We start from the raw sequence: 26,927 nt of genomic DNA, 5'->3' as shown, positions 1-26,927 counted from the left end.
GAAAGATTTTGTTTCTAATATAGATCGTTCTAACATAAAATTGAGATGTTTTGGGTCACTACGTTGCTGAAGAACAAGAAATGAACCAATAAGCCATCAGAAAACCAACATGCTTCTAATTCTGACAACAATGGCAATGCTAGTTGTCAATAGTTCTGCAACCTCCAGATCATGATAATGATCTGCTTTGTCATAATGCTTTGTCCTAGTTTGACAGCTGGAAAGAGACATGAAGAATGGACACGAAAAACAAGACCAACTTTTACAACGTTTGGAAAACAATGTTTCCAATTAGAAACACTTTCTGTCCATATTACTTCCTCCAAAAGTTGATTGTCTTAACTGAAACATCAGAAAATGCTTAAATTATCTTATGGCGCATGCAAAAAATAAAATATAAAAATTGTATTCAATTCTGAGTAAACTTCCTGTCGCCTTTGAAGAAATGCAGTGCAAATGTTGTCCAAGATAACATTTATTTTTAACAACGCTATCAAATTAGATAGTAGCCACAACAACGCAGCTACAAAGTGGGCCGCCATCTTGATTTTTTGAGGTTAAATGGATCACATGACTGCGTTACGTGACAACATATACATAATCATTTTCAAATAACTCAATTTTCCCAGTCCACTCTACAATGTGTATGTGGCGTATACAAATGTATCCACTTGGGAAAGCGTTTTTGAAGTGTTTTGCACAAACTTCTATTTCAGCAGATATTAATGTCAGAAATACGAAAAAACATATTCTAGTTAATGTAGACTACATACTCAGCTTCATACGGTAAGAAAAAAAAGAACAAAATAATAATTTAATTAAATAATAATAATAATCATAATTATTATTAGGCTATTATTATGAACAGGCACATGCAAGTATTTTATTTATAGAAACTATAAATGTAATAGAGTACAAACAAATAAAACAAATGAGTGCTTCATTTAGTTTTGAAGCACTTCCAGTTTAAGCCCCACCCATATCCGGTTCTATCTGAATACAAATACTGATAATTTTGCTATAGTAACTGACACAGATACAGATAATGGCTTCACTGCATACCCCCATTACTCAGTATTTTTGTTTTCCTTTTGTTTTATTTTTTGTTATAAGCAGAAGCCAGGAATTTCACTTAGCATGTAATTGTATCTTGTTTTAATCTTTGTTTAAATATTTTTACTGAATAACAAGACATAATACTGATATTTTTTGCAGTGTAACCACCATCAACACTGAGTGGGATAGACTCCACCCACTATTCTGATTAGTCATTGAACAATATGGATTTTCAATGTTTGATTCTTAAGTTATAACATAAGGGTGTCCTCTAATCCTGAATATGTGTTTACATCCTTGGGGAGAGGGTTTCCATTAGCGCCAGTCTCCTGATCAAGCTCTTATAATATGTCTTGATGATTGACCTTGCCAAAACTACATGGATGTATATGCCTACATACTTACAGTACATATAATATTTGAATGCAAATACTGTAGTATATTGGCTACTATGATTCTCATTAACTCTAACAATAACATATGCATTCCCAGGTCTTTAAATGTGTTTAGGTAAAAGTGCACCTAACCTTTGACTGGTTCATTGAATATGGCAACAAAACCATTCCTTGACCTTCTTCTTGACCCACTGGTATCTTACATCAGGACAGCTTGTCATGTAATGACTGTATTCTGATCCAGTTGTTCTGGCACAGCCTTTGTCATTCCACTGAGTAACACACCGTTATAATAACCCCTGCCTCCCCAATTTCTCCACATCCCCTCCCTCCCTATAACTACTTTTATTAGATGTGTCTCTGGTTATTTTTTTCCAGCGACCACCATAGGTGCCAAATTGCCATTTAAGAGTGTCCCTCTGGGTTCTCTCCTCTTGTGGTTTTCTGATGGTGACAGTCTCCTTTGTTGAGGAGAGCTTTCCCTTAGCCCACTTAGATCAGTGCTTTGACAGCTCCACAATAGAAGTCTTTTCTCCAGCAAGCTGCCAGACAACCAGTAAGGGGGGAGGAGGGGAAGCACTCATAAGAGCAATTGGGTGTGTGGGTAACGTCAACATTACCACGATGGAAATTTATATTCAGAGGCAAACAGTGGGTGGGAATCAGATCTAGGGACGTACATTATAGCATAGCTATTAGTACACATCAGCTCTCTAAGTGGACAAAAAGAGTGCCAGTACTCCCCTGGTTTGCAAATGCATATGTTATTTAATACAGAGATTCATTTAATTTGGCATTAAAATGTCCCCAAAAGAGGACATGCATGCATTAAAACTGAATGCATTAACAAAAAAAAATTCTAGATTATGGTTAAATTTAGAACATATACATCTAAAATAATCGTATTTACAAAAAAAAAAAAAAAAACAAACAAACACAAAAGCATTATTTTTAGTAATTTTGTGATAGCTCTAAAATATAACATTGGCCCTTGTATTTGCTTGCAGAGGGAAACTGTGGTATATTCATGACATCAAGTTGTTAAGATAATCAGGAATCTTATTTGTGTCAGATGTCAGCATGTCAGTAATATCTGAATGGATGGTGAGTACCGGCTCACTTTGAGCACTGTTATATACTGTATTTATGAATATTGCTCCTAACAGAGTGCAATAAATGTACATTTATGACAGGATTTTATATTGACTTTGAGGGCTGTGTAGTTGTTTATTGAACAATAAACATAATTTCTCCACTCTTATACAAACAATGACGCCTATATGTTAGCTTTATAGCATTGCACCTTGTTTAAAGTGCCAAATTATTAATACACTAAGAGTGAAGCACAAAAAGGGGACAATTCTTTGACATTGAATCCAGCATATTTGCTTTTCATTCCAAGGCTTGATGGAAGAGTGATCCATCTATTCCTGAGACTCCCTGAGGAACCGCGTCCTGGTAAAGCTGTTACTGTAGACACTTGGAAATGAAGCCAAGAAGCCCCAGCGGCATTTACGTCATCATTTCAATCACACGCGAGTACATGGAAATGCACTTGGACTTGTGCGGCAGTAAATAAACACAATGTGTGTTTTCTCAGGAGGCAAGAGCCTCGCACACTGCCCTGAGACTCAGTAACGCTCCAGTTCTGTCAACACAACACACGTCTCGAAAGCAACTCAAGAGAGATGGTCCCAAACACTCCTAATGCTACAACTGCAACAATGGCAGTTCTTGCTTACAAAAATACCATGGTATTTTAGCTGTGACCATACAACTTTTAAAGTTTTCAAAATTAGTCTCTGTGAGATTTTAATAACAATTATTACACGGAGGAGTCAAAATTCACTTGAGGAATTGTTGCAGTCTTGGCTGCAGTCCTCCCTGTTGAATGACAAGCACAAACGAGTGAAACACGTTGACATTAAACAGGCAGAAAAAAAAACATTTGAGGATGGAAAAGTGCACAAAGCAGTGGGAAGTGCGATGAAAACACCCGTCTCCTCCCGGCCCTACACCCAAGGAAAACTTTGATTAAAGGGCCCCTTTAATGGGCTCGGGAGGGCTGCTTCCACCTCCAGTCTGTCCCATTCATCCTCACGTAACCTCTCTCTGTCCAGCGGGTTATTTACCTTGGCCCACAGCCATTTACGACTAAGATTCAGAGCTGACTGGAGTGTCACATCAAGAGTCTATGCTAATGTTTTTGATGAATAAGCTGGGTCCCTTTGTGCCCTCTCTTCTCTCCTCAAGAGCAGGGATTCTGTTGTCTGTGTTTATCTTCAGCACTGAGGGAATGTCATAGTCTTTCAGAAGTGCTGTCTAAAAGGGATAAAAGACACTCCTCACAAGCCATGAATTTAAATTTATGCTTGGACATCAAGACATCAGGAGTGCTTGATATGGAAACGTCTTAGGAAAAAAAGTAGGGTGCCTTTTCCTATGCCATTTACTATGTGTAATATAAATGGATTTTGGTTTCAAAATAACATGGTATGGTAAACATAACATGAAGGTAAATGTTATTGCTCAAAGGCTGCACAATTACATATGTATTAATTATTAATCACAAAGTAGCTAAACGAGTTCTCACTTACGTTTCATTAACTTTTGTTACAGATGTCTCTCTAAAAATCATTAAATAAATAAAATAGCACAGATAATCAGATCCTTGGCATTCCAGCTGTCAGTTTGTCCAGATACTCAGGTGACATTTCCCCCTACGATTCCTGTAGCACTTGCCATAGATGTGGCTGTCTTGCAGGGCACTTCTCATGCACCTTACAATCTAGCTGATCCCACAAAAGCTCAATGGGGTTAAGATCCATAACACTCTTTTCCAATTATCTGTTGTCCAATGTCTGTTTCTTTGCCCACTCTAACCCTTTTTTTCTGTTTAAAAAGTGGCTTTTCTTAGCAATTCTTCCCATAAGGCCTGCACCCCTGAGTCTTCTCTTTACTGTTGTACATGAAAATGGTGTTGAGCGGGTAGAATTCAATGAAGCTGTCAGCTGAGGACATGTGAGGCATCTATTTCTCAAACTAGAGACATTAGTTGTACATCTCGGCCTTCCACATCTCTTTCTGTCTTTGTTAGAGCCAGTTGTCCTTTGTCTTTGAAGACTGTAGAGTACACCTTTGTATGAAATCTTCAGATTTTTGGCCATTTAAAGCATTGTTTAGCCTTCATTCCTCAAAACAATGATTGACTGACAAGTTTCTAGAGAAAGCTGTTTCTTTTTTGCCATTTGTGACCTGATATTGACCTTAAGACATGCCAGACTATTGCATAGTGTGGCAACTCAAAAACAAAACAAAGACAATGTTAAGCTTTATTTAATTAACCAAATAGCTTTCAGCAGTGCTCGATATAATGGCAAGTGATTTTCTAGTGCCAAATTAGCAATTTAGCATGATTTCTCAGGAATAAGGTGTTGGAGTGATGGCTGTTGGAAATGGGGCCTGTCTAGATTTGACCAAAATAATAATATATATCTATATATCTATATATATATATATATATATATATATATATATATATATATATATATATATAGATATAGATATAGATATAGATATAGATATAGATATGATTCCAAATAAATGTTTTAGAATGTAGATTATGAGAATATCTAATCTACCAGTAGAGGCAATCCTTGGCTTGCAGCCCCCATCTGTGTTTGACACCAGGCCGTATTCTCTGGTGTGCTCTCACAAACTGTGGGAAAAGCAGCAGTTGAGTGTGACCAATATCAGACTCAAGAGTAAATTACACTGCTGATCAACGCCACTCTCAAGGAGGTTACAAAATGTCCAATCTGCCGAGGAAAAGTGCCATTTTACAACTCCTCACCACGGTAAACTTCAAATTAAACCCCCTGTACTATCTGCCTAATGGATGATTGTGGCTCAAATGGGAGAGATTCAAGCGCTAAAGGTTTATAAGATGGCATATTTGAATCATTCGCGTAAGTCTTGAAATATTATGGCACTGTGAGGAATATTGCTTCTCCAAGGTTGTTAATACTTGAGAGAGGTAACGACACATACTTAATGGTGTTATACAATGTCAACAGCGAGTCAAGACAATCTTTTACACAATCTTAAAAAACTCACATGTGAATCCATGAGGTGATCTGATTGGTGGATGAGAAAAGCATTACTTGTTTGCAAAAAATTTAACTCTGCTCTGGTCAAATTGACAACAATCTCTGTCACTCATACAACGCAGATCGGCTCTCTTATTGAAAATTGTATTCTGGTTGCTTTATCGCAGAGAATCACTGAACACCCCTTAACTCTGCAGCCCCAACATGAGATTGAAGGGGGCGTACAAACAATTGCAATGCCATTTTGACAAGTATCATCCAGCAAACTTTAGCTTTAAGTACCACAACAACAGGCATGCATTTTAAACAGCTATGAATGTTCACAGATAAGACATTCAACAATACAAAAACAAAAGTAAAATATTTGTCAAAAAGCCTATTTGAAAAGGCTATTTGTCAGTAACTATTTAAGTTGTACGTGCTATTTATTTCTGCATTCTCAACAAAATGTTCAAACTAATTTCGTACACTCAGCTCATGAGGACAAAGCCAAGTATTGATAGAAATGTTCTTGGCCTGAGGGCTGCATCCCAAAACATATGGACTGGTTAAATCATTTACAACCCCTCACATTTCTGGCAACCAATTGAGAGGAATAAAAGCCTAGTGATATTGAGGAAAAAAGGAATAATGGATCAGTGCAAAAAGACTAGACATAGACAGACATGCAGTAAACATGAAGAGCTGTGCTCAAGGCTCGCTCTGAGTCTTTAGTCTTGGATTGAAGAGAAAATGACATATCAAAGTCTGGGGCCAGATCGGCAGATAGTAACTGCCTTTAAGTGGCTTCCACAAGTAAACAATACAGCATTCCTGCAGCTATTGTTTGCGGTATCACCCCATCTCTGCCTCTCCAAATCAACACACACAAACAGCTACAGACTCATTGGTTAGACTTTGTTGTTTCTGTTTAGAAACAGGACTGTTAACTGATTCTAACAGCAAAGATTTTGGCACAACTACACAGTTAACTTATATTATTTTTCCCCTTTTCATAACAATTGTCCTCATTAATTTAGGAAGCGAAGTGGAAAAAATTACAACTTTGTAGCAGTTTCACTTTTATGGCCAAATTGAGCACCACTTTTTAATGGTGATTGCTAAGGCAAACATCACTATTACTATTGATCATACATTGGGGCAGTGGTTTGTTCAAATCCCTGACCCAGCCTGGTCTCATAGAATCACGTTACTATACCTACATTGAGGCAAAATGGGTTTTACATGGCTCATTGTATGTATTGTGGCACTATCCAGCTGATTTAAACACTAGAGGTGCTACAACAACAAAGACTTGTATTCCCTTTCAGAAATCACAAGTACAAGAGCAGATCATCAGTTCCTAAACACTTACTTTTCACCCTGTTCCTCACAAAATGCTATCTTAAGACATCAAAACACTTTTACTATAGTGCATGACTTGTTGCACGAATCTTTGTATTACATACCCAACTTTATTTATTATTGTTCAAGTGTGATCAAATTGCACAGTAAGCTCAACTGATAAAGCGTTGCTCTTGCAAAGCGAAGGACCTGGGTACAAGTCCTGAAGAGCACACAAGCCGACACACGTGGTGAAACAGTCATAGAAATGACACAAAATGAAGTAGCTGCATTAGCAATTGTGTTTTTCATGTCACATTTTCTTTTTATGATACAATCGGTTAGGTTTAGGTTGAAGGTTTAGGGCAGGGAGGTCGGTTTTGTTGACTCAAAACTCAATAGAGCATTAACCTTAAAAAACAAATCTGTTTTTCATGTCACATTTGCTTTTTATGACACTACCTATTAGGTTTAGTTTTAGGTTTAAGGTTGAGGGTAGGGAAAACATGTAAAAAAACACTTAATATCATTTTACATAAATGTTGCAACAGTCACATCATTTTCATGAGGTCAGGCTGCCCTGACCCCAAGTATGAACAATAATAAAAGTGATGCTGGCCGTAAAAAATTTGGTATGTAACTTCTTTAAAATCTAGCCTTGATACTCAATAATCAAGCTCTTATTTTTACTGCATAATGAAATGTAGAAAGTAATGCTTTGTTTACAATACACCTGACAAAATATCCAGCAAATTTACACCAGATATGAATGCATTGTATTTAGAAAAAATGCTAAGGGCTCCATCAAGTGTTTGAATTGCATCCGCTTCACTCAGTGTCAAACAGCAAACACCCATTCGAAAGTTATAAAATATGTCTAAGGAAAGGGTTAAAGTGAAGGGCCGTCAGTTGTAATGTTTGTTTGTGAAGACCGCCTTTTTCCCTGAGATGGGAATTGGCCAGGCTTGGCTCAATGGGACATGTTTTACAGGAGAACAAAACAAAGACTATGACGGCACTCTCTCTCTCCTTCACCATCTTTTCCTTTCTTTCTCCCTGCTCTCTCTCTCTCTCTGTCTCCACCATGGGGGACTCCCTCTAATAATTAATCAAATGAATACTCACGACTTCTGTGGTACTGACTTGGTTGCAGGCTTGTTGCTGGGAACATTGCAGAGTTCTGCAAAAAGATTGTGCATGGAATAATTAGAAAACAGGTGACTGCACCTGTCCACGTACTATCAAACTATCAAAATACAGTAGCACTTGAAGTGATGCATCAATCACAAAACATTCAGTTTTTATGATTTTCTTTTGTTTTTGAATATTAGACGTTTATTGCTTTTGTTGGTACTGCTTGACATTGAAGGTCGAATTCACTAAACAGCTGCATCACTTTTGTGTGTAATACTTTAGCACAATTCGTGCAAATTTGTTGTTTGCAGTTATGTGATATGCATAGGCCTAAATCATTTAGTAAATCAGGAGTTAAAACAATGCAGACAGCATGTGCACATAAACACTGTTATCAGTGCCAATCATTCTTAGTGAATCCGCCCATCCAACCCCGCTCCCTCCCCACCTAGAATTATAAATCAAGAACCAAAATTGTCCTTACTTCCATTGTATCCTGAGGTCACATGCTGTGAATCCTGTAACAGAGAGAGGGAAAGATAAATATAGTGTAAGACAACAACAAAAAACACTTATTAAACATAATTAAAAGATCAGATAAAAAAAGCTATATTAAATGCATTAATTCAAACAGAGCAGCTACAGATGGAAAGTAGCTCTGCTGATAGCTTTAATTGATTTTACACTAATACAATTAGAGCAGGCACACAAATCACACTTCAGCGAGTGAGCGCTGCAGAGGAGGGACGTCTGCGCTCATGGATGACACCATTACATCAGGATTTATGGACTCAGCTTATTATTAGCAATGTCAACCAGGCCAACTTATGAGACACAGACCATGTCCTATTAAGAGGCAAATAAAGAGCCACAGCAAAGAGAATACACCATCATGGGATTTTAAAGAAAGTAAGTGGAAAGCCCACTGCAAATACAAACAAGGAAGGAAATTGTAAAAATTTGCAGCAAGAAAAAATGTTCAGGCCTGTTTTTACAAAACCCTCATGGTTTATTCTCACAGGCACAAATAAATATGATGAAATAACCTGAAATAGCTTGTTTTGAAATACGAATGGACAGGCTCAGAATCAGAATAACAGGCTAAAAAGAGTTTTCATAACTATCAAAAGTAACATGGGCAGCACTTTGCCTCAAAGCACCTGAAAGGTAAATCGATTTTGACATCATGCTAATGACATTGCTTATCCGTCCAGCATTTCACGGCATCTCAGTACACCAAACAGATTATTAAAGGAACAAGGTAGTAGTAGTAGTAGTAGCAGTAGTAGTAGTAATAGTAGTAATAATAATAAGAATAATAACAATAATAGGCCTAATAGTAGTAGTAGTAATAACAATAATAATAATAGTAGTAGTAGCAGTAGTAGTAGTAGTAAGAGTAGTAATAATAATAAGAATAATAACAATAATAGGCCTAATAGTAGCAGTAGTAGTAGTAGTAATAATAATAATAATAATAATAATAATAATAGTAGTAGTAGTAGTAGTAGTAGTAGTAGTAGCAGTAGTAGTAGTAATAGTAGTAATAATAATAAGAATAATAACAATAATAGGCCTAATAGTAGTAGTAGTAATAACAATAATAATAATAATAGTAGTAGTAGCAGTAGTAGTAGTAGTAGTAAGTGTAGTAATAATAATAAGAATAACAACATTAATAGGCCTAATAGTAGCAGTAGTAATAACAACAATAGTAGTAGTAGTAGTAGTAGTAGTAGTAGTAGTAATAACAATAATAATAATAATAATAGTAGTAGTAGTAGGAGTAGCAGTAGTAGTAGTAATAGTAGTAATAATAATAAGAATAATAACAATAATAGACCTAATAGTAGTAGTAGTAGTAGTAATAACACTACTACTAACTAATAATAGTAGTAGTAGTAGTAGTAGCAGTATTAGTAGTAATAGTAGTAATAATAATAACAATAATAGGCCTAATAGTAGTAGTAGTAGTAATAATAATAATAATAATAGTAGTAGTAATAGTAGTAGTAGTAATAACACTAGTAATAACAATAATAATAATAATAATAGTAGTAGTAGTAGTAGTAGCAGTAGTAGTAGTAATAGTAGTAATAATAATACAAATAATAACAATAGTAGGCCTAATAGTAGTAGTAATAACAATAATACTAATAGTAGTAGTAGTAGTAGTAGTAGCAGTATTAGTAGTAATATTAGTAATAATAACAATAATAGGCCTAATAGTAGTAGTAGTAGTAATAACAATAATAATATTAACAATAGTAGTAGTAGTAATAATAATAATAATAATAATAATAATAATATTATCTAAGCTTTATGAGATTTTAGACCAGTCAATAAAAATATTGCAGATATACACATCTCTCTAGGTCTGGGAGCCGCTCCACTACTGCCCATGAGCACAACCAACAGACCCCCGAAATAGACACCAATCCCACCTCCGATCCACCCGGCCCCTCCTCCCCGCCGCCAGCAAATCCCAACCCCCGTACCAGCGGTTAAGCCTCTGTGCTCTGCTGTGTCTTCCTCCACAAAGGATCCTGGGGTACCACGACAGGCACCTGCAAACCAAGCTCACCTGGTCTGGTTGTGACCTGACAGATAACCAAAAATCATTGTTTGGTTGCCCTTTTTAGATTGTAATCTGTGGCTCCAGTTACTGGTGTGCACCAGTTAGCTCCTCAGCCAGAGAGACAACATTCAACCCAGATAGCACTCCGACACAGTTACGTTAAATGAGAGAAGGGACCGCCGGCAGAGGGAGGGGACCGGCAAAAACAGATTTAAAAACTTTTGATTTTAAAAATGTATTAGCATATGTTGAAATTAACATTAACTATGATTAATAAATGCTGTAAAATATGTTTACTAATGTTATCAAATGGAATCTTATATTACCACTATATAAATCAAATATAAATAAATAAATAAATAAATAAAGTCTGACATCAAAACAACCAAGGGGGACAACCATATGTGAACTTTAATTTTAGATGTATGTTCATATTTGGCAATAGTTAGATTTCTGTATGGGATTAAACAGTTGAAGTTGAATTCATTGCAGAAGTTTATACAGACAAAGAACAAAGAAATATCAAGGAATATCAAGTGCTGCCTTGCAAGCATTGTAATTCGCTTTTTATGTCATGATCCTCTGTATTAACTCTGTAATGTTGACAATTGTCCATTTTGTAAGTTTAAGAGAGAGAGAAAAAGCTCACCTTTGAAGGGATGGGAAACTTGGTCTGTTCAGCTTTGCCTGGTGTGTGTATGGCAGTGAGAGGTGGTGGCCAGGAGTGTGTCATCTCCTACAGGAGGACAATATTCACATGGGTTACAATAAGATAAACATACAAACAGACACATACTGTGTATTTCTATATGTCTATATATTTCATACTTTAGTAATAGTAAACTTTCTTTCATTTTACACAAATTTTTTTTATATGTTAAAAATACTTTCCATAACCCTAAACCTAACTATCCCAGCTTAATATGCAGAGACAACTCTAAATAAACAAAATGTACATGAATTACCCTCAAACTACACACTGTGGCTCTGTGGCACTATCAAACATTTCTCTTTTAGTTTGAGCATCCTGACCAGCCCGACACAGCGACATTGTCTCATCCAATGGATTGAGTTTAAGTCAGGACTATTTGGGTAAGAGTATCAGACCAATGGAAATCAGGGAGGTGTTCACAAAAACAGATAGGAAGCAATCATTCTTTTTGCAATTATGTTTGGTGTAACTTTAACCCCTGAAGACCAAAACACAGACACTCCTTACACTCGAAGTCAATCTGTTGCAACACTTTTTTGTTCTCCACTGCATGTATTAACACCACAGTACATCAATTAGCATATATTACTATTAAACCCATGTGGCAGGGTGGGGCCGGGTCGTGATCCTACACACCAGGTCCCGTATTAGGCTAATTAAGCCTCCGAGAGGGATAAAGGTCGACTGCAGAGGATCGTGCGGGAGAGAGAGTTCGTTTACGGACATGTCCATCATGTGTGTTTGTCTTTTAAATTTATCATTAAAACTATTATTTATATTGTCAAGCCGGTTCTCACCTCCTCCTTTCCATTGATCCCTTTACAACCCATATTGTGCATGTTAGATAATACTTTAAAACATGAGCAATTTACATGAAGTAGTCAATGATTTGCAGTGTTTTTCTCTCTTCTCAGGTTGAAACAAACTCATTAGTAACATTTAAGCTCAGATTCAAATCAAAGACAAAATTTACAATAATAAGTGATTCAGAAGCAGCCAACAGAGCAGTGACGTGAATTCAGATGAGCCAGCTTTAAACAGGCAGACGAATATCAACATGTAGCTTGTAGGAAACGTGATCAAAGGACAAATGTCTCCAGTTCAGTTATCAACAGTGACGCCAGGCATGAAAGTAAATGATCAAGATAAGCTCTCGGAAGATAATTTTATTTATCAAGCTTTCTTTCAAGAAAACAAAATTCTTGCCTGATGACATCACACGCAGGAATACAGCAACATTTCTGGGGCATGTGTGCTGCACTCTCTCTCCCAAGAAAACCTACAGTACTGTATGTTATTACATCCCAGAAAAAATGCACACAAAATCCATTCATTTCTCAGAGCTTCAGTAGGGGGAGCCATGGCAGTGAAGCTTTGAGTTGCAAATGAAATGTATTAAAAGCAGCGGAGCGTTGCTCCTGGAGCCAAACAAGGTTATCCAAACACAAGCAGGCCAGATCAGAGGCTGTTTACTCTTGCAGTGCTTGGACAGCTCTGCAATACATCCCACATGGATTCATGTTTAGATGGGAAACACTGCACTTGGACAACCTTCACTCTACCTACAAAATTAGCAAACAACAAGATTCATATGACATACTAAATGTGAGTTATCATATTATTTTCAATGTAGGCTTATAACATTCTCTTATCCACTTACTTCTATGTGGTCATTGTTTCACCAGCAATGATTCAGTGACCTTAACCTCATGCAACCCCACGTCCTTCTGTGTGGACAGTGCTATATGCTATACATAATTTAATTTAATTTAAACCAACTGATCTCAGTTCAGGACACTCTGGGCTGTCAGTAAAGGGTTAAACATTTGACGCACAGAGTCATGTGACAAAACATCATACCTCAGATCTCAGCGGAGTTTGTCTTTGGGAGAATGGCAACTAAACTTAATCAGGTAATATACTTAGTTACGTTTTACATTGAAACCTATTTACATCAAAAGATTAGAGTCTCTAGTTTCATCTGATATGCCATTTTGAATATTTGAGCGATTTAAGGCAAAATGGCATGCTGTTAAACACAATGACCACTGAAGTGGACTGTGGCTATTTTCCCCTAAGAAATCCAATATTTACGGTGCATTATCACATTGGGAATCAATGGGTACATCCAAAAGCTGCAAAACTTTGCTTTCAGAGGCTCTATATGGAGTTAGGATGAAAATGAGGTGCATTTCGAACTGTTCTAAGAACAGTGCAGACAGACATCACTCAAGAGGTTAAGTCATTCACTAATTAGGAAGAAAGGGAGCATCCTATACCTTTCCAACATGATCACATGGGAAGTCAGCATGCTGTTTCCAAAAGTTACGGTACCCTAGGATCGGCAACAGTATGCCGACTCACAGACTCTCACATCTGACATATTTGGAATGGCTCAACAACATTTAATTTCCCTCATGGCACGACTGGTAGCGCATTGCATCAGTTGCATGGGAGACTACGGTTCAATCCCCAATAAAATGAGGAAGTAATCACGTTTGTATCACTAGCGTGATAAGAAGGTTGCATTTTTATCTACTAATGGTTAGGGTTAGATTTAGGTTTTGATTGGGGGGTAGATTCAATAAAATAAGCATTTCTCTTCACTGATTTACACCCTGTTCAGCTTTTTAAACTGGCTTCTGGTGACCTCACCTGTATATAAATGGATGTCACACTTGTTTATATGCTCTGAAACACTTACCGCTTTAGCCTCTGGAGGCAGTGTTTTCAAATTCAGTCGATGTATACCGATTTCAGCTAACAAAAATTGGCACACACTTGATGAATTTTATGTGAGATCAGGCTGACCTTTCCTATGCAGCCAAGTGCATTCCATCCTAACATCCAAAGAAAATTTCAGTTTCAGGCCGCAGATGAAGTTTGGACCACTCAACATTGTTGGCAAACATAGGACAATGGTAACAGTACATATATTCAGAATTTATAAATTTCATTTTAACGTGGTTTACAGAGAATTGATAATGCTGGCTATTAAATTTTTTTGATTACTGATTTGTAAAATCACTTGTTTATTTGACTTTGCAAAGAGAGAATATTGAGATTGTGTTGCCAAAGTAGATAAAAACACTGTAACATAAATTTCAAATCAAGTCAAATCATTTTTATTTGTATAGATAATCTCTGTAATGTCTCAAAAACATGAATAGCCAATGATCCTGGAAACATCAGAAACAATTTGATACAATTTTATTGACTTTTCATATTTTGGTATTATTTAAAAATTCAGAAAGTCATAAGCATTCATGTTTTATATATAATATTGATCAGTGAGTCAAAGTGACTATATTACATGATATTAAAGCTTGTTTAACAAACGCATGCAGAAATAGGTGTATAAAACATGGTAAATGATACTCTCTTTTGATAATCATACACCTGTAGCACAATTGCTAGCGTTGAAGCATTGTTTATCAATTGGGTTGCTAGGAGAGGTCTCTGGTGACAGTCTAACACCTGCTAAGCCAAAGGGAGCATTGTGGTTTTGCTTCCTTACACATCATCTTCCGAGCATCTGGTAATGGAATATCTTTATGGCATATACATCCCACATCTGACTTGAATGGAACACAGCATTAGTCCCACTGTCCCCCTATGAGAACTTCCATTTTTAGGAGAAATATTTGCCAAAAAATATCCAAAAAAAAAAAAAAAAAAATATATATATATATATATATATATATATGTAGCATGTTTATTAGGTGCTACTAGTTACAAATAAAAAAATGTGGTGGCGGGGCTATGGTCGAGAGTTCGTCCAGAGAGAAAGCGGTAAGGGTGCACACACCTGAGCCTTATAATGTCTAACACCTGTTTCTAATTGCAGTTAGCATTGGAGAGAGTGAAATAAAGGGACCACGCCAGAGACAAGTGTGAGACTGTGACCTAATGAGTATTGTGCTGAAAAGCAATCTTTAGTTTATTTAATTAAAAGTCATCCCTTTGAGTTGAAGAACCCTGTTCCCTTTGTCCTCCTTTCCTTCCCTACATCAAGTCTTAACACAAACATTGTGTCCATATATACATTACAAACTACACCTGCTAGGACAATTGTGAGAACTTAAGGGGTACCAACTTCATACATCCACTAAAAATCACCTTTACATAAGTTGGACAAAAGTTATTTTAAAAAGACTGAGAAAAACTTTTCATTGAGAATAAAACAGATTCCACTTAGTTTCATATTTTGTTATTTTCTTGCAATGATGTTCATACATTTTACAGTAAGTTTGGCTTAAGTGAGCAAATATGTTTTGGAGCCACTGTACATAATCATAATTGATGTCCAATTGGTCTTCAATTGGACATGCTATTCGTTAATTGTTCTCAACTGCTATCATTATGCTGCAGCCAGTTGTTCTGTTTCAACTCTAAAGTTGCGAATTTGTTCAACCTGTCTTGTTCAAAACTGTTAATGACCATTCATTTATTGAAGGCAAATTTGTGCATGAGCCCAGATCAGAATCATACAGTTTCTGCAGTCTGCTGTTTGGAGCAGAGCACTTTTTTTCCATGTTGGCTTTATAAATATTGGCCTGTACTTTTTCTCCATGGAGGAGAATCACTCTATTCTTGGACTGTCCTGAGGAAGAAGATAAATGGGGCGACAGGCCTGTGATCCTGTATCTACTGCCTTTCAGAAGTGCAGGGGTTTGTGCTACTGGATGTGGTCAAAGTTTTGGGAAGACTTGACTTTAAGCCTTTAAATAATTTTCTGACCTAGTAAGAGAGCTTTTGGACAAGCAAAAATGACTGTTATGTCAACAATTAATTTATGATAAACAGTATTTTGTTCATGCTGGGAACCTAAGATCCATCAGAGTACTGTAGACATACCACTATTACACTATGTACATCTGTAAATATACAAAGGATTACTGTAATGGAGACCAAAATTATCACTGTGATTGTACAGCGCAATGCTACATTAAAATTAAAATTACAGTAATTTCCAGGTCCTGTTCACACTGTGAAGTCACACTACACAGGTATGACTTTAGTGCAATAACAATGGTAACTATGGCAGTGATATTATATCTTGCATAATATGTTCTCAGCTAAAAAGAGTGTAAATACTTATGAATTTAATTTTAACTGCTTTTTCACAACCAAGAAGTACATGCTGTATTTTCTGTATTCTTTATACATCATTTACGTTCATGGTTTCACCCATGTGACAGATTCATCTGTGAAACCTATATTCGATAAAATAAGTCTTTAAATCACCATCTTTAAAGTTATAAATTCAACCATTTCCCTTGCCCATTTTTCTATACAGTTACTGTTGGTTATATACAGTTATCTATGCTCTTTAATTCCATTTGAATACATGTACATGCTTTAAGCACATGGAGTTCATAAATAATTTCAATAAATGCCAGAAAAAGCTAAACTGAGTGCAATATCTTTACTAAATAAATATAATTCTCCCTATAGCTATAGCTTAAAATCTGTACCATAAAATGAAATGGACCATTTTTGCATTTTATTTTATTTGATTAAAGCAGTTTAACTTCTCTGCATGAAAAACAGAATATTTTCTGTGTTTAATTACTCTACAAAATAAATGATTACTGATGCAAACATGATTTATTACTAATGTTCTTTTTTATACCTAAAATTATTACCAATTATTCATTACGACATCACAAGGATTCTGAAGTGGATTTTCCCACGTCATGGATACAGCGGAATGTAGATTGAATCTTGTGAGACATTCATGACTCACATGTGAGTCAACATCAGTGGAGCTCAAGTGTTAGGGTCCTCTGAGCAAACCCACCATGCTCTCCAACAGACAGATGTACTCTGGGTTGCCCTGGCAACATGTTCTGCCTCTTTCATCATTGACAGAATACAGGATGTGCTAACAGATTCAGTTGACTGCACCTCATTTACAGTGATGTCTGCACTATCATGTCTTTACTAAATGCTTTGAGAAATGTAATAGGCAACACTTGCTATAAAGCATGTATATATAATAATGAACTGCAATGTATTATTGCAATTCATTACATTAAATAGCATTGGTATACAATGCAACTTATAATTAGTTGTATGTTTTTGTAAATCACTGTAACCACAGCTATAATACACTGTAAAGACTATGCAATAAATGACATCATCAACTTTCATTTGTTGTATTATGTGCTATTGCATTTTTCAATGCATTTTACTACTCTTTAGAGTTAAACAATGAATAGGTAGAATGTACAAATGTGATTACAATTATTTACGGAAATATTTACATTGCATTATATATATGAGCTGCATAAAGACTATTAAAGTTTAAGATATGATGCTCTCATCAAACAGTAAAGAGCTACTATGAATGAGATATTTATCCAAGTAGACATCCCAGACTTATTGCCATTTATCTTACTAACAAGACAGAATATAAAAGTTTTACTTGAAAAATTAAATAAAATCCAGCAGGAAACAAATTTAAAATCCTGGCTGGCTTTTAAGTCTCACAATGTGTTTCTGAGATTCTAAGAATAAAACACTGAGAAGGTTCCAAAAGGGTCAGATTCACACAATAATATGAAAAGTGACAAGTTTCTATTTTGCTCTCCTCACCCTTTTAAAAATACATTCATAAAAGTACATTCTGGAACAATAGGCCCATCAGTCACAACGTAATGGGCTTCTCTTTTTAAAGACGGAGCTTTATTCGCTTGACAGTGAATTGCCATTGTGTGTAAAACGGCTCTGAGCAGGTGACCAGACGCAATTAGTGTATTAGAAAGAGAGAATGTGCATCTAACTCACCCGCAGAATTTCCTCCACACAATTGGAGTCAATGGTCAGGCTGACCTGTGGAGACATGGATAAGAAATATCTCATTAAAAAGATGTCTACAATAACACATGACAAAAAAGATAGAGTGAGAGAGAGAAGGCAACTTGAAATGAAACCATCAATGATTTCATTTATTCACTTTGTGGGGAGATAACTAAGGGGCTTTAACAATTTTCAGAAAAGAATACAATAGCTCTATTCCAAAAGCTAGTGAGCTATTTTGTGCTATCCTAACTGACATAGAACCTCATAAGTGGCTGATTCAGAATGTTCTACAAAGGCTTCAATACCACACACATGACTATTCTAACAAGGCGATGGTTTAACATGCAGTAAAATACACACCTGACACAAATAATGACTAAAATAATACCTTTACAATTAGATTAATGTATTTTTTTATCTCGTGGCTCGTCTGCCTTCTTGGATTTATTTACCAAACTCCTCTAAATTCATTCAGTGATTTTCATGCAATGCTGCCTTAGAATTGGGCCAAAACGAGGTGTCTTAGAAGGCAGCATCATAAGGCCCTACAACCATTTGGTACAGCCTATGATGCCTTGTTAGGCAGCTCAATACTTTTTGGAACAAAGCTAACGTTGCTTGCATGAGCTGAAATGTCTATTCTCAACAGAACGTCACAAAATCCACCTGTGAAGATTGATTAGTTGGGAGATGACATCATAATTGAGTGTCTCAGAAGTGGATGCTCTTAAATAATGGAGGCCCACGGTTCTTACACCAACGCTTCTCAAACGCAGGCTGGGAATTGGATAATCGCCAACTTGCATCTGAGCATCATAAGGCATGGAAATGTCAGCGAGTTAGCATGTAACCACAATGATTCACCAACACTTAACAAACAGAAGATGAGAATACTAATTAAGGGCTAGCAAGTCCCCTGTTGATTAATAGTCCACAATTGGCACAACATAAGAGATCAAAAGAATGATTATAATTGCAAATTCATTGCATATTAAACAATGGAGGTCCTCTAGAATTAACAAATGTTTCATCTGCTAAAGAGCTGAGCATTAGGGTTTGCCATCAAATATCAAAGAACACAAAGATGGACTATAGCAATGTAGCTTGCAAAGTTAAACTAAATTCACTATAATATGAATTCAGATGCATTGATTGGACAAAGAAAGCAATCTTCGTTAATATCCAATGACTACAAAGGTTTACATATATTTGTATCCAGACAATTAAACAAATTGAAAAAACAATTCTGACTCTTTTTTTCAGAATTATACTCAATGAAGCAAACACAAATGCTTGAATTGCAAGCACAATCCTGTTGTACATACTCAATGAAGTTAGAACCAACTGCGTTCACATACTTGCATAGATTATGTTTCGGGCCTTTTTTGCCAATATGCACTCAAAGAATTATCTTTCACTATCGCTAGGTTTACTGAATCCACCCTTGTTCATATTACTCCAAAAATACATGTAACCAAGTGAACAATTGAACTGAGTTGTTTCAATGAATAAAAGTGTACAATAAGTCAGTACATAAAGAACTAAATGAGGCTTATTTGAGTTACATTGAGATGTCTAATTTTATTGGGTTTACCCAATTCAACTAGGTTATTTCTACACAAAGTGTTTGTGTTGAGATTTGATAGTAATTTTAAGATAAGAGAACTAATTTCAAACATGTGGACCCAATGCCAACTATTGATTCAAATACAGCCAAATAATTGTTTTGGAATGCAGGATCAAACAATTTTCAGGCAATTCATAAAAACACAACCTCTCTACCACTGTCTTGATGGTGACATCACCTCACTCCAGGCACTGGATGAGGCTAACTCCCACTGTAAATGTCAGCTGACTCCAGGGTAAACTAATTTCACATGTGAGTGCCAAGCCACCGTATGCTTGCTTATCTGTAATGTTCCTTAGGGCATCCTCATCGATTCTTGACATCATCACATGATCTGACCAACTGTAAAAATAGACTAGAAAACTTGATGTTACAGTGCTAAAGTCTTTTCAGTGTGTTGCTAGGAGGTTTACAGGGTGTTCTGAGTGGTTACTCTCAAGCTCAAGAGAGCCTACCCCGAAGTCTCTATGATTTAATATACCTTATATGGCAGTCTATGTTATATTTTTGTCTCTTTTTTTTAATCGCGCAGCAGGCAACAATTAATTCTAATCACTTAAAGTAATAGCAAACCTTAGCAAGCAGCACAATCTGAGATATTATTAATGAACGAAGCACAGGCATCGTGGGACAAGTAGGCTAAATTTGGAATATTTAAGGTAAGGGGTTTAGAAAACTAAAATAAAAAAGGCCAAACATTTTAAAACACTGAATAAAAAAGTCATGATTTTTCAGTTTAAAGCTGAAAATACATTCTTCTATCTCATCTTAATATATAGAGTTCCTAAAAGTAAGCCATACCCTCAACTGGACCTTTTGTGTACCTCTAGTAAACATTTATACAACAACATTGATTCAACCAATAGCGTGAGTTTGGGGCGGGTCTATGTGCCTGTTTGATCAACAGCATTTTCATAAAAACAAAGTTTATTTTTCCAATTCCATTCAGTGGTGCAGAAATTACACACTTCAGCTTTGAATCAACTTAACAATTGTTAAGAAGTTTTAATAAAATTAAAAAGTCAACAGCATCAGAAATGTTAAAGTCAACATGAATTAAATAAACTGGGCTATAAACATGTAGAACATACAATCTTTCAGACACATTCTCCAAAACCTTCTATGTTGTAGTCATCTTTCAAGCAAAATAAAAAAACCCAGACACACAACATCCCTAAAGATGACACCCTGGCCAGCTGAGTTGGTCAGGGCATTTGTAAACACAGCTCACAGACATAAACTTCCTGTTTGCTTAAGGCCAGAACATAATATCCTGTTCCCATAGAAACAAAATGTTGGCGCTGCTCTAATAAGATGTAGCTTTGCCATTGTCCTCCTTTGCTCTGATATTAAGAGTGTGGTGTATAGAGCCCATTCCTCTGACATGGGAGTTCATTTCACCATTATCTGTGGTGAACCCCATTTCGATTTCAGTCATGACACTATAAGGAGCTTTGCTGTGCGTTCTGAATGCAAACTCGTTCTTACTGCCTCTGGGCTGACAGAAAATGTCATTGATATGAAGAGGTTCTCATTCCCCCTGTTAAATTGTTTATCCCAGAGACAGTCTCGTTTTTGTTAAAGTACAGCTTAACATTACACTCGCTCTTATCCAAATTCCACCAATTTTGAAACCTTACAAAAGTTACAGTAGAATTCATTTAATGGACGCGCACAATAGGTTGTATATTATAAGTGTTTGTGAAAGCCATTTAGGATTGCAAATTGCTTTTATAATGATGTAATGTGTATATTTAGAGGCACGCAGAGAAGTGAAAGTCAGCCCCGGACCGCATATTCCCCAACTCTATTCAAGGGAATGGCAGGAAAAGGGACCGTCCAGCTGTGATCTTATTTCCAGTTTTCAGCAGGGAACCTCTCAGCACTCACAGATACAGTCTGATTGAATGGGCTTTCAAATGATTTCTCTGTGACAGGCAATATCCCATAGCGAACAAAAAGGCTTCTCAGGTTACGATTATTGAATGTAATATATCGCAATGCCAAAGAAAACAGCAGAAATGAAATGTATGAATTATTTGGAAAATCAAATAGTTTCATAACTTTGGGTTTTTAGAAAGCAAATTATTCTTACATAGTTTATAAAGACACAGTAGGTAGTTAAAGCAGTTTGAAATCAACATTCAAAATACAGGGCAAGACTTAGTAATAAGTTTTTTTTACATCATATCTATTCATTAGCAAAACACATTAATGTAAGTATCAATAAATGATTATTTTTTTTAATAGATTTTAACATATTAATCTTTGTTAATTTATAAATATACTATAGTTCTTTGTTAGTTCATGTTAGTTCATAATGTATTAACTTGTGTTATTACACAGCTTTCTGGGATACTCTATTCTGATTGGTCAATGGCGCCACCCAGCAGTCAAATCTTGCTCAGTAACAACCGCACCTCTGGGATTAAGACGTATCAGACCGCTCATCCGGGTTCTGCGCGCCCTCCCTCCTGCTTCTCGGCTCACTCTGCGATCTCTACAGTTAAGCTAATAAAATCATTTCAACTCAAATCAATGTTTCATGTGCATTTAGTTGTTTTGTAATAGGGTGAATAATGAGGAGTCAGACGGTCATTTTCACAAAATAAACACCAACAGAGGTTGATATCAGCTGTTTAGCGATTTCTTTCTTCTAAAATTACATAATTTCAGTGCAAATCAATGTCATATGTCCATGCATTTATTTATTTATTTGGCTAGTAGCCGTGTAATAAGTGTAATGATGTACAGTCAGCCAGTTTTTATTGCAAAATGAATCCCTTTATGGTGATACAAGACCACTCTGCTTTGCATTGGGGTCCTAGTATTAGTAGATGTACATGTAGAATGTATAAATCTACTAATGTAGAAGTATTAGCATTAATCAAGATTAATAAATGCAGTAAAAGTACATTTAATTGATAGTTGATGTTACATTTTGATTGTTAATATTAAAAGGCAGATCCTGTAAGGTCCTGTTCTTGCACTCTTTTTTTTTCTGCATCCACTTATAAACGGGCCTGCAGAGTGACCAACTACATACCATTTGCATACATCACAGGGTAATAATAAAGCAATTAGCAAAATGCTGTTTAAAACTGCAGGGCAGCACAGAACAAAATATTTTTATGTCATCTACCAACATTTAGGTCTTAAAATCGATTCTGCTGTATCTCAGCTTCATCTGTTATGTTTGGAAGTTACGTAGTATGAAAGCACATAATGATTTGCATGAATAAATTCAAATGTGAAAATCGGATGTAGCTACATCTCCTTCAAATCTGTTAAAAGCTCTTTAAAGTGAATCTCAAGCTTAGGAAACAGAAAAAAGTGTGAATAAACTAGTGATCTATTCAGCGTTGCCAGCTTTAATGACCATGATCAGTTCAGTGCATCTTTTTTTTCCACCAAATTTAGCATGGTGTCTTTCTGTCTTGCCATGGAAAAAAAGATAACTTTTTAATTGGTAGATACAGAGATCACTGGAAGTGTCACTAATTTCTGCTAATTTCTTTTTTCGGCTCTGCTGCGGCGAACGGAAGAGGTATCAGTCAAGTCGTTCTGCACAACTACGGAATCTTTTCAGCGAGAGAGAGCAGACCGATTCCTTTTAATTATTGGAGGATCCGGGGGAATAACACGGTGACAATTACTGGGGCAGGAGCATGCCTTTTCTCTGAAATAGCTGTTCAGAGAGTGTCTGTGCATCAGCTACAGATAAGATGTATTAGTCTTTTTCTTAAAGAGGGCAGGGGAAAAAGTGCAATATTGACGTGGGGAACTGCTCTGAAGCACTCTGCTGCTCTCAAACAGTGTTTAAGACATGGAAGAGTGGCTCTGAGAGTAAATAGACAGATTTGAAAGATGAAATGAGAGTAGCTGAAAGACAGGCCGAGTCCATCTAAGCACTTGATGGTGGATTGAGGAATAAACAAGGAAAGGCAGATGATAGATGGCAGGGAAAAGGGACACAGTGGCAGCATGAGCACCCCCATGAATATACTTATAGCTCGATACAGATGAGTCGGCAGATGAGATGATAGAGGAAAGCATCTTTTTTTCCATAAAATGAAAGTGAATGTGACTGAGGCTAACATGCTGCCTAACACCTTTTGTGTTCCACAGATGAAAGAAAGTCATATGGGTTTGGAACAACAAGAGGCTAAATAATCGCAGAATTTTCATTTTTGGTGAACTATCCCTTGAAGAATCAAAATAATAAGACCACGGTGATCATAATTAGATCTTAACCTTGCTCTGTAACCACTGACATTCTAAAAGAGAATGCCATCACAAGGAAGTGTTGAGGGGGAAATACATCAAATAAAATCTCCTGTAAAGTAAGGAGGAAGGATTTGTTTTCCACACAAATGGAGACGCGTGTCTCTCGGAGGCTGTCAGAGACTCTTTGAACTGTCATGTGTAATGGAGTCTTTGAGCTCAGAAGCCAGAGAGCGAGAGAGACAAAGAAACAGAGAAAGCAGGTTCACGCTCTCTGGCTTCTCGCCCTCGCTTCGACCTGTCCTATCATACATGATTTAAAGTGACCAGACCAAATGTAGTTGTAAAGGAGGCACATGCACAATAGGTAGGCCATGAGGGGAACCTCTAGATGTGTTGACAAAACCAGTTCTATACTTGAATAATGTAATGCAATCTCTTTCAAGTTTCTTCAAGGGCCTCTGCTGCTAGAAGACAGCCTCGAGAAACCCATTCGATATTCACATCTCTCGACAGCAAATCCCTTTTGTAGACACCTTGACGTCTGCCATTCGACACAAAAGTACACTACAAGGCTTGACATTTAAAAAGAATTGAAGTCTGAATGATTGAATACATTGATTACCAAAAATGCAGGACTCTCATGACCACATTCAGCCTTACACTTTATAAAAGGACTAATTTAAAGGAATATTCCTGGTTCAATACAAGTTCAGTTCAATCGACAGCATTTGTGGCATACTTTTAATTTTGTAAATTATTTGGACCTCCTTTTTTTTTAATCTGGGTTACAGTGAGGCACAATGGAAGTCAATGGGGCCAATTCGTTAATATTAAAATACTCACTGTTTCAAAAGTATAGCCACAAGACATAAGCAATATGTGATTTTACAATGATTTTAGTGCCACGTACTAACCTTTTCTCTGTGAAGTTATATCCAGTTATACATCTTTGTTGCCATGATGACCTAACACCATAAACCCTTGAGCCCTAAAACAACTGATTTAAACAAATTTACAGCTCAAATAATACATGTGTTAACAGAAGTAAGTGCTTTTATAAAATTATGAGCTTTGTATTTATGGCTTTAAACTCTCCAAATTATTGCCCATTCAATTGACAAGTCAAATATATTTTTGTGGTAATCTACACTACGCCACAAATGCTGTCGATTGAGCTTATTTTGTATTGAATCCGAAATATTCCTTTAACTGTTAACATTCCTTAAACGAGTCAACATGAAATAGTCCTCGTAACTCATTCCAAAATGTGTCGTCAAACTCACCATCGAGACCATTTCGACTTATCCCAGTGACAATGCTTCTATTGTTATTTGCTATTATTGCCATAAAAGTTAATTACAGCATTAACTATTGGTAAGATTTTATAAAGGCTGCATTATCATAGACAAAATATATTTCCTTGCAAAGAAAAAGAACATCTCCACAAGGAATTTCCTCAAGAGGCATGTTAATGTATCAAAAATCTGTCAACATAACATTAAAGTAAGCATCTGCTTTCAGTGGCATTTAATAAAGTCAACTACAATAACTAGATTTTTACATTTTCTAATGTGAGTGGTGCTTAACTAGTTGGCTGTTGGGGTGTTCTGGGTGGTTGATAGATGGTTGTTAAGGTGTTTGGGTAGTTTCTAGATGGTTGTTAGGGACATCTGGGTGATTGCTACATAGCTGTTAAGGTGTTTGAGGTGGTTGCTAGGGTGTTCTTAGTGGTTGCTAGGTTGTTCAGGATGGTTGATAGGAGGGTGTTCAGGGTGGCTGCTTAATGGTTGTTAGGGTGTTTGGGTGGTTGCTAGATTATTCTGGGTGTTTTAGATGGATGCTAAGTGGTTGTTAGGGTGTGTTGGGTGGTTGCAAGGTTATTCTGGGTGGTTGAAAGAAGGTTGTTTGGGGTGGTTGTTATGGAGTTTTGGGTGGTTGATATGTGGTTGTTAGGATATCTGGGGTGGTTGCTAAGTGACTGTTAGGGTAATTGGGGTGGTTGCAATGTAGATGTCAGGGTGTTTGGGGTGGTTACTAGGTGGTTGCTAGGGTGTTCTAGTTTGTTGCTAGATAGTTGTTAGAGTGTTAGAGTGTTCTGGGTGGTTTCTGGGTGGTGGTTGTCAGGATGTTTGGGGTGGTTACTAGGTGGTAGCTAGGGTGTCCTAGGTGGTTGCTAGATGGCTGTCAATGTGTTCTGGGTGATTGCTAGGTGGTTGTTAGGGAATTCTGTGTGGTTTCTAGATGGTTGTAAGGGTGTTCAGGGTGGTTACTAGGAGGCTGTTATGGTCTTTGGAGTGGTTGCTAGATTGTTGTTAGTGTATTATTGGTGGTTGCAAGGTGGTTGTTAGGGTATGTTAGGTGGTTGCTAGATTGTTGTTAAGGTATTCTGTGTGGTTACTATGTAGTGGTTGTTAAGGTGTTCTGTGTGGATTCTAGGTAACTGTTCTGGGTGGTTGCTAGTGTATTAATAGAGTGCTTGGGGTGGTTGCAATATGGTTGTTAGGGTGCTCTGTTGGTTGCTAGGGGGTTGTCATGGTGTTCAGGGTGTTTGCTAGATTGTTGTTAGGGTGTTATCGGTGGTTGCAAGGGTGTGTTGGGTGGTTGCTTGATTGTCATTAGGGTATTCTGAGTGGTTTCTAGGTGGTCGTTACGGTGCTCTAAGTGATTGCTAGGTGGTTGACAGGGTAATCTGGGTGGTTGCTAGATGGTTGATAGGGTGATTTGGGTGGTTTCTAAGTGGTGTTTGTTAGGGTGTTCAGGGTTGTTGCTAGGGTATTCTGGGTGGTTGATAGAAGGTTGTTAGAATGCAAGTGGTGGTTGATATGTGGTTGTTAAGGGGTTCAAGGTGGTTGCTAGATAGTTGTCATGGTGTTCAGGGTGGTAGCTAGAGTTTTGTTTGGGTGTTATCGGTGGTTGCAAGGTGGTTGTTAGGGTGTTATTGGTGGTTGCTAAGTAGTTG

At 36.7% G+C, this 26,927-nt stretch overlaps 1 protein-coding gene across 1 annotated transcript in view; it reads right to left on the bottom strand.

Annotated features, from left to right (window-relative positions):
* Positions 1–26,927, bottom strand: part of LOC127663059 (AF4/FMR2 family member 2-like) — a 245,911-nt gene that overhangs the window by 88,252 nt on the left and 130,732 nt on the right. Inside the window, exons 4-7 of the mRNA XM_052154466.1 lie at positions 18,100–18,144; positions 11,245–11,331; positions 8,502–8,535; positions 8,009–8,063 (exon numbers count right to left, since the gene is read on the bottom strand). Of these exons, the coding sequence (XP_052010426.1) occupies positions 8,009–8,063; positions 8,502–8,535; positions 11,245–11,331; positions 18,100–18,144 (221 nt within the window). The remainder of the gene's footprint in view (positions 1–8,008; positions 8,064–8,501; positions 8,536–11,244; positions 11,332–18,099; positions 18,145–26,927) is intronic.

This window comes from Xyrauchen texanus, chromosome 23 (assembly GCF_025860055.1).
Source record: "Xyrauchen texanus isolate HMW12.3.18 chromosome 23, RBS_HiC_50CHRs, whole genome shotgun sequence".
Taxonomy (NCBI): Eukaryota; Metazoa; Chordata; class Actinopteri; order Cypriniformes; family Catostomidae; genus Xyrauchen; species Xyrauchen texanus.
Note: the sequence above shows the minus strand (reverse complement) of the source record. Positions and strands in the feature narration are given on the sequence as shown.